Source organism: Gymnodraco acuticeps, unplaced genomic scaffold (genome assembly GCF_902827175.1).
Source record: "Gymnodraco acuticeps unplaced genomic scaffold, fGymAcu1.1, whole genome shotgun sequence".
NCBI lineage: Eukaryota > Metazoa > Chordata > Actinopteri > Perciformes > Bathydraconidae > Gymnodraco > Gymnodraco acuticeps.
In genome coordinates, this window is record NW_022991513.1 from 2312021 (window position 1) to 2325402 (window position 13382).

Sequence of the window (13382 nt, forward strand, 5' to 3'; positions counted from 1 at the left end):
ATGTGTATACCTACTTATAGTGATCATATTGTAAATACTTCTGTTTATATCTGCCAGGGGCATATATATATATATATATATATATATATATATATTTATTTATATTATACAATGAATAACACTGTAATTTCTGCTTGTTTTGCATTTAGTACCTGTACTAAAGTTGAATCTAATCTAATCAAATTTAAACTTTGAGCATGAATGTTAAGTATATATATAAGTAAGTATAATGTGTTTAACTATTAACATATTGAGCTGAGGTGCCCCTTTAAAATAGGTCCCTCCCTATCAGCCATGCGCATGCGCAGTCTTGTTATGAGTCACGTGAAAGCGTGGTCTCGTTCCCTGACAGCAGATACAGCGCGGTGAGTTTTTGTTCAGTGTTTTCATGTTGCTCCGACTCTCTTCGTCAGCCAGCTTCTCAGACTCAGGAGATTTAACACCGACAGAGTTTCCTGTGTCCCAAAGGTTCCTCAAAGCGAGAGTTAGGAGAGTAAACACGGCCATAAAGCAGCACTGCTGCTGCAGGAAGTGTGCGACTCAGCTAAAACTTCTGTTAACAATACATTTGTCCTACTGCAGTGTTTTCACAAAACATGCAACTACAGTCAGGACAAACATACCGCAGCACTATTATTCTGTCACTTTACCTCCCTACTTAGTGTATATATTTATCAGTTCTCATAATGCATATACATTTACTCGATTTCAGTTAAAATATCATAATTCAAAGATTCAAGATACAAATGATTTAGTTTCATATGCACGTCAATCACCATGCACTGCACATAAATAAAATAGTGAATACTTACTGTTAATGTTGTGTTAGATAGAGGTACTCTAGATAGGCTATATCTTTCACAGTTGATATCATATGTCGTATATATACTCTTTATGTTTGTTTTTGTATTTTATTTTTAATTCACATGCAATGCCTTTTTTAAATGCTGCTGTGACAAAACAAGTTCCCAAATAGCGATCAATAAAGTACATATAATATCATTTAAAGATGCAGTAATGAAATGCAGGAATCTCTCTCGCTCTCGCTCGCTCATATTAATACTTATTAATTCTCATTATGCATTTTCATTTACTTCACGCCATTGAGTTTATTCATTGACAAACTATCTTCCACGCATTTATTATACTTCATTATATATTTTATTTCAACCCAATATTTTAAATTGCACTATATTATGTCATATTCTTTCCAAAAAAACCCTATTATGAGCATTGTTGGAGTGAGCCTTAGATCATGGCTAATCACTGCTTCAGTGTAATCTGTGTGCGATGATAAGAAAGATCTTAGGATGTTTGCATTAATGTAGCTGTAAAGCTTATCATTAATATCCTCACTTCATTCATGCAGCTTCAGATTTAGGGAACACGTTTATAATACTTACTGCAGGTTGGTACTTTAAAACATACAGATATAAAGCAGTTCCCTTTGTCGCCAGAATTTCACATCTAAATAATTATAACGTTATATTATATTGCTTTTGCTATAAGGATAAAGACCCATACATAATTGGCAAACTACGTAAAACACAAGTTACATTTTTGGATGGACAAAGTGTTTCGGCTCACTAATTTAACTATTACTGGTAAACAAATCTAATGCTAAGCTAGTTTCTTTTTTACTTTAAGCTTGTTTTTAATACTGCTGCTGCTCAGCTGAGGCCACCAATATGATTTTTCTTACAGCGTTTCTGAAATTACAAATGAATTCCTTATTAAGCCATGATTAATAATCACTTAATGTATACGTTTTATTGCTAAAACAGTAACATGAGGCTGTTTTTCTTAATTTGTTTACAAACAGCAGTTTAACGAACCTAGCAGATACACAAGCGGTGCTTAACAAAATGATTCATGAGGGATATTTGATGAATGTGCTCTCATTAGCTATATACTATATATTGCCATTCATCACCGCAGACTAATCAAGAAATTAAACAGAAATACGTTCTCCTGCCCAGTGTTGTCATCTAAATCATGTGCAGCTATGGGTTCATTTGATTCTGACTGTAAATTATTTGTATGTCATGAATAAGAAATGGCTCGATAATGACTTGAATTGTTGAAAATATATTTTGGGAAACTGTAATGGTCGAGTGAAAAGTCTAAACATCACATACTGACCTGAATTCTGACTCCTGTTGGTCAACAAACACAAAGTTGTTTTCTGTTGATACCACGCTTTTCCTTTTCAAGTTCTCCAGAAACCTGAATGAAATAAGAGATGCAAGGATTAGCAGACTTATCCATTAGGTGATTGGCAAAAAGAAATCACCAACTATTCTGATAATCGATTCATCGTTATAGTAATTTTGTTGAAACATACTGTTTTCAGCTTCTCAAATATGAACATGCCTCGCTTTACTCTGGTTCATGTCACATTAAACTGGAGATATTAGTTTTTTGTACTGAACAACCCCTGCTGTGGGATGAATAAAGCATTTCTGATTTTGATGTCTAATAGACGACATGTTTTGTAAATAAAACAACGGGCAGGTTAAATGATAATGAAAATGATTGTTAGATGCAAGCCTAGAATAAAATCTTTCTCCATGGGATCAGTATTGTTTCTACTTTTTAGAATAAAAAAACGTTTTAGAAACATATTGGTTTATCTGAAGAATACAGCGACAACATATTTTATCTCTTGAACCCTCATTTATTTGTAATATGATAATGTTGTTGAATAATTCAGTGTGGGGAATATAATGTTGTTTTTAAGTTTTATGAGAGCGGACTGTGTGTCGTGTTACTGATGTTAAATCTCATGTTATTCTGGGTGAAGCTGTGGCCTGGTGAGGTAATCACCAGTACTTACAGTCCGCCCTATTGCCCGAAGGCGTCACATCGTAATGAAGGAACATGAGTAATTCAACAGCACTCATGCATGTAGAGAATAATGAAGGGTTGCAGCGCTGGACTGCATTATAATTCACGTGAAAGGTTCTGATTTCTGTGACCGAAGATTGACTCTACCTGTAAGCAGGTCATACAGTAGGCACACTGAACGTTTCTAGCTCATCTAGGGCTGTAGCCTTTCATTATTTAAATTATGTATTCTACAAATGATTTAATCAATTGATGTGTTTTTATTTATTAAAGAGAAATAGTAAATTTACAAAAGAGAAAAGAAGATGGGTCTCCTTAAATCAGCAATTCATTTGTTTTCCTTTTTAGAAAAATCTAATATTGGTATAAGGCAACTTGCTCAATGTGCGCTCTCGCTGCGTGACTGGTGCCACGTGAGTCATCCAAACTGATTCAATCATATGGTACAAAACCCACTATATTAGCTATGTAGGAATCATGAGAACAACTTATTAAACAAATAACCAAACTGAGGACAATAAGTGTTCTGGGACTTCTGATGACAGCCATATTGAGTTTGTGGAGAGGATAAACAAAGATTGGTTGTAGTATTTCAAAGCCTTATTTCTTGTCTCCTTCAACAGGTGTGCAGGATGAGCTCAGGCAATGGGGCGAGGAGGAAAGTCGGGAAGCAGAATTTCAACAACACAGTGGCGTTTGACCCTGAAACCCTGGCTGAGGTTCAGGGTCTTTTCAGTAAAGTAAGAAGCTATGTGAAACCTGCCAGTGGGGAGTGGGGCCTCCCCGACCCAAACGTGGCTCTAAGACAACCTGCGGAGCAGCACTGCCGCCTGCAGGCCCTGAAGGCATCGCTGAACGACGTGAAGAACCAGCTCAGTGACAAGAACGTCCAGGTATGGCATCAGCACACCAACTCCACTAACCGAGCGGGGACGGTGATCTCCGCCGTGCGCTCTGCGGCCAACGCAGAGATCTGCACTCAGGCCTGGTGCAAGTTCTCCGAGATCCTGGGGAGCTTTAGACTTCTCCCAGAGGAGGCCCTTCAGAACGGAGAGCTGAACACGGTCCATCTGTGTGAAGCTCCAGGGGCTTTCATAACCTCTCTGAACCACTACACCAAAACCAGCGAGTCCACGCGTTACTGTGACTGGAGCTGGGCCGCCAACACTCTCAACCCGTACCACGAGGCCAACGGCGGCAGCACCACCATCGCGGATGATCGGCTGATTGCCAACACTCTGCCCTGGTGGTTCTTCGGCTCTGACAACACGGGCAACATCATGATCCAGAAACATTTGCTGGAGCTGCAGGCGTTTGTGGCTAACATGCGTACAGTGGACGTGGTGACGGCAGATGGTAGCTTCGACTGTCAGGAGAAGCCTGATGAGCAGGAGGCGCTGGTGGCGTCGCTGCACTACTGCGAGGTCACAGCTGCACTGCTGCTACTGAGCCCCGGGGGCTCCTTCGTGCTCAAGATGTTCACCCTGTATGAGCACTCCTCCGTCTGCCTCCTCTACCTGCTGAACTGCTGTTTCCGCTCCATCAACGTCTTCAAACCTGCCACCAGCAAGTCGGGAAACTCTGAGGTTTATGTGGTGTGTCTGGACTATGAGGGCAAGGAAGCCGTGAGGCCTCTGCTCTCCAAACTGATCCGTAACTACGGCCCACAGCTGGCGGACCGAGAGGCACTTTTCCCAAACTCGCACCTCCCAGAGTCGTTTTTGAAGCAGCATGAAGAAGTGTGCTCGTACTTCACCAGGCTGCAGGTGGAGACGATCACAGAAAACCTGCAACTGTTTGGAGGAATGAGCAGCGAGCAGAGGCAGCGGCTCGACTTCATCAGAGACGGAACCGCTCAGGAGTATCTGCAGCGCTTCCAGGTAGGATGTGTGTAGAGTCTATGGGCACTTTGTAATGTAACTGAAGTTCAATCCTGTTATGTTATCAGCAGAGGGATTTTTCCAAGTTGTCCAGTGGAAGTGTATAAGTTAATCTTTCTTTTTGTCCACTTCCTAAAATTGAAATGTAAGATCTTCTTTGGTCAAATTGAATCCTATTCTTCCCAATGAGAAATATGGCCAGGACAACTGCTAGAGTCCATGAATCTTCATGAATGTGAAATAAGGCAGAGCAATTATTCGGCATTTTATCTGAATCACAATTTTAATATCCAAATCTTTAAAAAGATGTTCAGGCCTAAAACAATATACACTTCACTTTTTGAGTGTCCCCAGATCCCTGCACAAATTATAATACATGAACCCTTTTTTTTTTACCAACATTTGAATAATGATGCTAATCTTGACTTCTATTACAGTCAAAATAATGATATGTTCTATTTCACGCAGTAATTGTTAGTGATTGGGCAGCGGCTTCCAAAGCATTAGAAGCTTTATAAAAGTCTGAAACTTGATAACTGAGTCTCTCTCTGTGTGTAGGTGAGCTACCTCCAGCGGAGTCGATGGGTCTCTCGAAACACGGTGAGTCCCGCGTGCTGCAGCGTCTCAGCGGGACGGCCTCTGGGACAGAAGAAGCAAACAGGCTCCTTCAACGAGCGCAGGGAGTTGCAGACCTTGAGCTGGAGGGAACGCATCGAGAGGGGTTGCCATGCCGCCTCGATACAGAAACACTGCGCCGAGACCAGAGGGACCGGCAGCGTGCTGCAAGGACCCCGGTCCGAGTGTCACGTGGACTCATGGTACATTATCGCCGGGGCTGCTCTGCCTGCAGTGAGAAACTCTGCGTTCTGTGAAGGAGGGCTGCTGAACCACCTGAATGACGCTCTGACGGACACAGCAGCGGACTGGACTCCTCGCTGTCACTCTTGCCATGACGCTTGCTGGGCCTCCATCATGTCCGACGTTGCAGGTCTTTGCGTCTCAAAAGCAGGGGACAATAAGCAGAGACAGTGCCTGGTGTTTGGCAGCCAATCAGCGTGGGGGGCTGGTGAAAGCCAACATGGGGATTTCGTTTTAACATTTTCTGCAGAGCCCTCAGCTCCTCACAGAGATCTGGTGGCGCTGCACGACGGGGAGCCGCGGTACCAGCAGCAGCTCTTAGCGTGTGTGGTGTGTTCCCTGCAGACCCTCACCTCGGGGGACGCCCTGTTGCTGCCCGTGTTCTCTGCCCTCACCCGAGTCACCGCAGCTGTCGTGCTCTGCCTGCATGTGTGTTTTAGCTCTGTCTCGTTCAGGTGTCCTTCACCTTCGGGGATTACTGGGGCAGTTCTTGTGTGTGTTGGCTTCTGCCCTGAAGCTGCTGCACGGATACTTCCTGTTCTCAGCGACGTCCACAGCTGCATGGGTCAGGGGTTGAGAGAAGAGGAGGGTGACAATGTGCCGTCTGGGTTTGACAGTCAGGTGCTGCAGTTTGTTCCCATGGAGGAGATGCTCACAGGAGGACTGACTGACTTCTTGCGGACCATGAACTCTGAAATCATCCAACAGAAGCTGCATCTGCTCATGCAATCATAGTGCAGTTTAGTGAGCTGTGACGCCCTTCATCGCTTCACAAGCTGTCTCATTATGTCTGTGTTATTCTCGTTGAATCAGCACACTGTTCAGCTACATGTCCCTCCAGCAGTTAATCACTGAATCACTTCTGTATGCCAATATAAAAAGACTACAACACTGATTAGGCATTGCACTGCGAAAACATTTCAGGCTCAAAATGTACACATTTACAGAGAGGATCAAATCAATGCAGCAAAACCTGAGATATTATCTGTTTTCCTCCAATTATTATTAAGTACATTTGTTAGTATATATTCCTACTTTCACAATTCATGAATAATACGTTATTTCATAATGCCTTTTGTACTTTGTATTTAAAAATATGTTTGGGTTCTACAAGGGTTTACATTTCTGAAAATATGTAATAATTGGTAATAGTGACACTTGAAGTACATAATAATAATACATGTGCTGATCATCATTGATATGATACAATCATCTTATATTTATCCACCACACGTATCAGTTGGGCTTTAATGCAAAAGTCCAAACTGTGAAGTTAAATAAGGTAAACCTTCACTTCGCCAGCAAAGTCTCTCAAATCTTTTATTATTATTATTATTTCAACTAAATCCAAGTCTGCTAAAGCCTTTACTCATCCTGCAGGCGAGAACAACATTGTCTCATGATACAAATTTGCAGTGCATGAAAATTCAAATTACTTTCAGCACTTGATCAGCAGAACTCATCCGTGACTGAATCCTTGAGGGGATTTGAGGGAGGAGTGAGCCAACGACAGTCCAACCCGCAGCAGCAAGCCTCCTGTCAGTCACAGATGGTTTGCGCTGAAATCCACCTCACAGAGAGCCGCCATGCAGTTTTACCCCAACGAGCCCGTTGTGTTTTACAAAACATTGTTTTATCCCAAGATGTTCGGGATCGTTTTGTGTTTTTGCCATCATGCAACATACAGGGGACTTCCTGTTAAACAAATAATGTCTATCTTTTGTTTCCAGTGAGAAAAAAACATATTTCCACATATGAAATATGACAGTCACTGAAATGTTTTATCCTGCATGAGCAACTCACTAAGGGGCTTTTAAGAAAATAAACAATATCAGAATATTCGCTTCACTAAATGCACATGTTTACATGTTTAGGGTTCTGGTTTATAATATAACAACGTTGTTACTGAGGAGTTTATTTTCCAACTAAAACAATAAAAATGTGCACTGACAAATGACATGAAGTCTGGGTGTTCGTTCACTGATACTGCCCAAGTGTCTTCTGATCAGAAACAAAACTGTTGTTTCTCTCCGTCCTGTCAGACTGTGATGTTTATTACGCACTAGAAGAGATGAAAACTGGAGTGACGGCTCTGCTATTCTTAGATCCTGTGCAGATGCACTTCTCATGCAGCTGCACTTAGACTTGTATCGATCTGACACTATTTTCAACTATATTTCACTGGATGTGGGCACTGGATGTGAGCACTGGATGTGAGCACCGAGAGGCACCAGGGGACGATTTATCTTCTACGATCATCTCAGGACTTTCCAGACACAGTTTGTCAGGCTCGGCTCCGTGGTGTCAGATATAACTCAGCTTTTAGGGTGAGGGTTAGTTTGAACTATGTCCACCTCCGGCTGCTTATACAGAAACCTGCTGCTACCATATTAATGCTTTAGTATTCGATATGAAATTGTCCTCTATAATAATATAACAGTCAGAGGGCCAACACTAAAATTGTTACTTTAATCGTTTAACTACGGTTTGCTGCACAGTTGGTTTAGCTGGTAATTGAGTATTTTTATATTGATGTATTGGTACTTTAACTTAAGTAGTGTATCTGAATACTTCTTACTTCGCTGCTAACTAGTGTCAGTCAGTGCTTCAATAAATATGTATTTACTACAATTCATCTGTAGTACAAATCCAGACCCCTTGAACAGAATATTTACATGATCAGAGGTGCGGGAAAATAAATATGCATGTTAATATCAACTCATCATATGAATGATCGTCTTGCTGATTTAAACATTAGGCTGTTGTTGAAGACTTTTATGTGCACATGTGAGAATACAGAGACATAATTAGATCCAATCTATTTTGTAGGGATCTAACACTGAAGGTTTGAACAGATTTCATATGAGTGTGGAGCCTACATGGTGGGACTGCAGATATAAAGCACAGGAACAGCCTGCAGACTGGAAATATGCTAGTACTGAATGTATGTTGGTCATCATTCAGTTTCACTCTGAATTCAGCCTCTAATGAAGGGCTGCCAAGGATTATGTCAAAAGAAGTAGAGTTATTAAATTATGTGAATGTGTTAATGTGAGATAACTGTTGTAACTGTCTTACAGTCATAATTCAGCTCCTTTACTTTGTGTAAAACAGGCAGATATGTGTGGTAGATTTTTAATTAGCACCGTGTCTGCAGACAGATCTGTGCATTTCCATTAAACTGGGATTCCTCAGCGCTCCATGGATAAAGAGAAAAAGCAGAATCTCCTGCAGCATGCCTTCACCTCCAGCACCTGCTAATGTAGAACTGACAGGATGTTGGATGTTAAGACGTTAAGTGATCTGGCCCAGTGGCGTCTCCAAGGGGGGGATGGGCACCCATCTTCTGGCCCCTCTTCACCTCTCTATGAGTATCCTCTTTGTGGCAATTTTAAACATAAAAGGCGTGTTCCCTTCAAATAAATGTCTTCCTTAAAATCAATGTACTGATTAATTAATCACCTAACACATGTAGCCCATATAAAGACGCATACAACATTAAAACAGGATTGTTGTGTCACTCAAAATACCTTACAGGTATTAATGCACAACAGATATTTAGTTTAACTGTGAACTAAGGAACCAAAGTATGCAGTTCCTTAAAGGGGCCCTATTATGGTCATTTTCAGGTTCATTTATCCTATTTAGTGACTCTATTGTGACCTGACTTTAATGTTAAAAAGGTTTTTATTTTTCTCATCCCCTACATTTCACAACAGAACATCTGGCCCACATAGAATATTTCTAAGGGCATCATAGATTTGCACTAGTTTTATTTCAGAGGTATAGCATCTGATATCTGTTTCAGTCCTCTAACAAAAAAAAACTGTCCAGCAACTTGTAAACTGAAAAAAAAAGAAAAGCTACAATCTGCTTCTATAGACACGAGATAATTCCTTATGTAGCCCAATATCCTCAGGTTACACTTCAATCAATAGATATTAAGTTTGTGAGCCAAAAAAATCAATGCAAAGATTAATGCCATTAGTCGATATTAACAGTTCTCGAACACTTTTCACTTTGGCTTTTGCCTTTATTCACAGCCATAGTTCTGCCTTGTGTTTTGTTTAATTTATACAGCTTGGTTTAACATGCAATGCTAACTCAGCGTAGAAGGTTAGAATGACTCTAATCTGTGTCATTGTTGTCCCGTGTTCAGTCCTGACATACCTTGGTTTAGGGTCAACCCCTTTAAAATACCAACGGTTCTTTTTCATCTGAAGGTTTAATACCTCCGGAGTTTCTGATGCTGTGATTTTGTGGATTACGGTCATGAACCAGATCAGAGAAAATCATAAATTATGATCCGTCTAATCTCTGTTCCTTGTCTGGCTCCAGAGGCACAACCTGTCCATTCAACCCAAACACAAATCAATAATGTAATCGTTCTTTACATGCTTAACATAGAGATGGCAAATAAGTATTGTGTACAGTGAGTCAGCGTTTGGTAAAAAGGAGGGTGTGTTTGTGTGTCAGAGTGAGTGTGTGTGGTTGAGTTGAGAGATTGGGTTGTACTGTGTCCCGGGAATGTAATCTGTCCTCGGTGCAATATTCTGCTGTGTGACTACAGCCCAATCTGAGCGGATGAAGTAATCACATGGTGAACTTGTGAACTGTGTCCTGATGAACTCAGAACAACCAGACAGATATGTGTAGTGATGAAGTGTTAGTAGGTCAGTCGGTATCCCTTCACACTTTAGGCAGCAATACATTATGGACCTATTAAAGCTGTTCAGATTTTAACACGGTGATGAGGAGTCAATAATGAATCAGATTCATATTGACAAAAATGACCCTTCAGGCAAGTTGTGAACTAGATAGGACAAACACTTACAGAATATTATCTTTATTTATCATAACAGTTCATACAGTATTATGAAAAAACATTAAAAACATAATCAAACAACAGTAAAATCAATAATAAAAGCAAGTCTAAATTAGTGAGCAACGTGTAGGCTTAAAATCTGCTGTGTGATGATGGAGCTGATTATAATGTCAGTAAATGTTCCTAATATCAGTATACATGTGTACAATTGTGTAAATTGTTAGTATAAATGTTACTACGAATGTTTAATATTTCAATGTCTCAAAATGTTTACAACGCAGTAAAAACATTTTGTATAAGTGTCTATAATGTCAGCATAAATGTTTGTTTGATTTTAAAATGATTGTATGTATGAATGTGTTTGATGTCAGTACAAATGTGTGTTTAAATGTGAGGGAATAGATGCGTTAATGTGAGTAAAGTGTCGGTAAGAAATAGAAAAACAAGATAAATATCAGTATATATGTGACGAAATGCATAAAAATCTTACATTTATAGCTGATATAAATGTACACATTTTGATATAAATGTTATCTTCTTTTTCTGTTTCTGTTTTGTTTTCGCATTGCTGCTGAATGAAGACTTGCCACTTTTCTTTGCCGTCTGCAGAGAGAAGAAACTGACGGACCAGGTGAAGTGAAACTGTCGTTATGTAACAAAAACGCTGCAGCAGGACAGGAAGCTTGTGAGGAGGAGAGTTTTGTTCCCCACGGAGCAGGATGTGTTCATCAGAGGGATTCGTCTCCATCAGTCAGTCGTCTCTGTGATCATATTTCAAGAGACGCTGTCTTGCTTGTTAGTCTCGCTTTGTTCCTGCAACCATTAATCTGTGAGAGAAAAAAGGTAGGCTACAGTAAAGAAAGTATTTACATTTCTCAAAACGTCATAAGCCTAACTAAATGATCCATGTTTTATTCATTGTTTTCTTGATCCTGTCAGGAAACAATAATCCTAAGAATTGGATTTCCAAGGTGTTCAGTGCAGCTTTGCATGGCCTGCCTGTAATGACTATTCATTCATTTATTCCTTATACCTAATTTTTTTTATTTCAGACCTCAAGTAAAAAAAAGCAGCCTCGGGACATGTGTCAACGTTAAAGGAATAGTTGGAAAAACACTTTCTTCCTGGGAGTTACAGGAGAAGAGGGAAACCACTTGCCAAAATCACTTTAGTCAAAGTTCATTAAACAATAGACAGAGGCCCAGTGAAGTCGTCCATTACTGTGTGTGCTATGGTTTTGAAGCCTCAGTTCGGCGACACAAGAAGGGGGGAGCTAAAACTGATTTAGCCACACAAAATGTTACGTTTAACTTTCGTGAACTGAAAACACAGTGTAGATGGGTTACAGTTCCAAGACGGAAACACAGACTACACAGAAAATGGTAAACCGTGGTTAAAAGCTCTAACTTAGATGTTAGCCTGTCCTAAATCATTCTGCTTTATCGTATTGTTTTCTTTAAATGTGTCAATAATTTACAAAATGTGTGGTGTCTAGACAGTTGTGTTAAGTTAATTTATTTAGTTCAGTCCTTTTGTCTTTTGCCTTGTCTTGTGATTTCCTGTTTTATTTTGTAGTAACCTTTCCCTCTCGTTTCAGAGCATTCCTGCCCTGGTGTGTTTTTCCCACCAGTGTGATTGTCAGCCCCTCCCTTAATTGTTGCCACCTGTGTCCCCTTACCTAGTGTGTATATATAGTCTGCGTCTCCCTTTGTCTTGTGTCAGTTCGTCTTGTCTCGTCAAGCCTGCCAGTCATCCCTTGATCGTGTGAAGTATATTTTTGATAGTCATGTAGATGTTTTTGATCCTCCAAGTGAGCGTTTTGTATTTGACCTTAATTAAAAGACCTTGTTAATTCTAATCTGTTTCTGGTGTTGTGCATTTGGGTCCTGAGCCTCGTGACATTCTTAACAAAATGAGCATCATGATGTATTGAAAAAGGACTTAAAACTAGTGGATATCATAAACTCATTAGTAAAATGTTTAGTGAGTTAATAAATCAAGTCAACCCGCGACGGATAAGCGGGAGAAGATGGATGGATGGATAAATCAAGTGAGAAGTAGGTTCATTTTTTCATAGACTTCTATATAATCTACTTATTTTCGCAAAACAAATGGAGTCCCTCTCTCCTGGATATCATAGAAAATGTAAGTTTGAAGAACATTTACATTGGCTTCTCTTGTTTGTTAAGTGATGAATACTTAAAATGCATTTAGCAGAGACTCTCTGTACTCAGGTCACATCTGTCTGTTTGATAAAGCAGTTATCACTTCAGTAATTACATGTCCCTTCATGTTATCTGATCAGTTGTTGTTACAGATGCTGCGCCAGATGCTGTGTCCGCTCTGCAGTACAGAGAAGAAGAGAGTCAAAGGGACTTCTCTTCCTGTTTCCTGGTCTGAACATTAAACCTATAACTTAGCATTTACCTGCTGTAGACTCTTGTACCACTGATCAAAAACAGCACACTAACGTAGCCTGCTGCTGACACTCGGTGAGATGTCAAATTCAATCTCATGCATCCCAACTGCACAGTAAGTGGATATATGTATGAAAAGTCAGCCTGTGTACTAAATTAGCAATCATTTGACTCGTAATGCATTGCGTCTCTTCAGATGGTGGACTGCAAGGCATATGGATAAAAATAATTAACCATGGTAAAGCTAATAATGTCCAATGACCTTAAGATGCATGATTCACATATAGAATGTGGCACAGTAGATTAGTGCGCTGATCTTCAGATCAGGGGAGCACTGCAATGTAAGTCGCTTTGGATAAAAGTGTCTAATAAGTGACATGTAATGTATGCATTGTACAAAAAAACACATTCTATATTGTGAATAAAAATACAAATAGTAAAGTGGGCCAATCATGCTTTTTGGGGGTTCTCTTTCTTGTAGTGTGTTACATAGTTTTGCATTCCTGTAAATTGTTTACTTCACTATGTAACTGTTGCGTTTCTATTGGATAGCGC

General features: G+C 40.1%; 1 protein-coding gene across 1 annotated transcript; it reads left to right on the forward strand.

The window, feature by feature from the left end:
* The first annotated feature begins 325 nt into the window (after positions 1-325).
* Positions 326-7542, forward strand: cmtr2 (cap methyltransferase 2). The gene is made up of 3 exons (XM_034196882.1): positions 326-365; positions 3471-4727; positions 5286-7542. Exons 2-3 carry the CDS (start codon positions 3480-3482, stop codon positions 6318-6320), a joined length of 2283 nt encoding a protein of 760 aa, XP_034052773.1. The 5' UTR covers positions 326-365; positions 3471-3479; the 3' UTR covers positions 6321-7542.
* The last annotated feature ends 5840 nt before the right edge of the window (positions 7543-13382 follow it).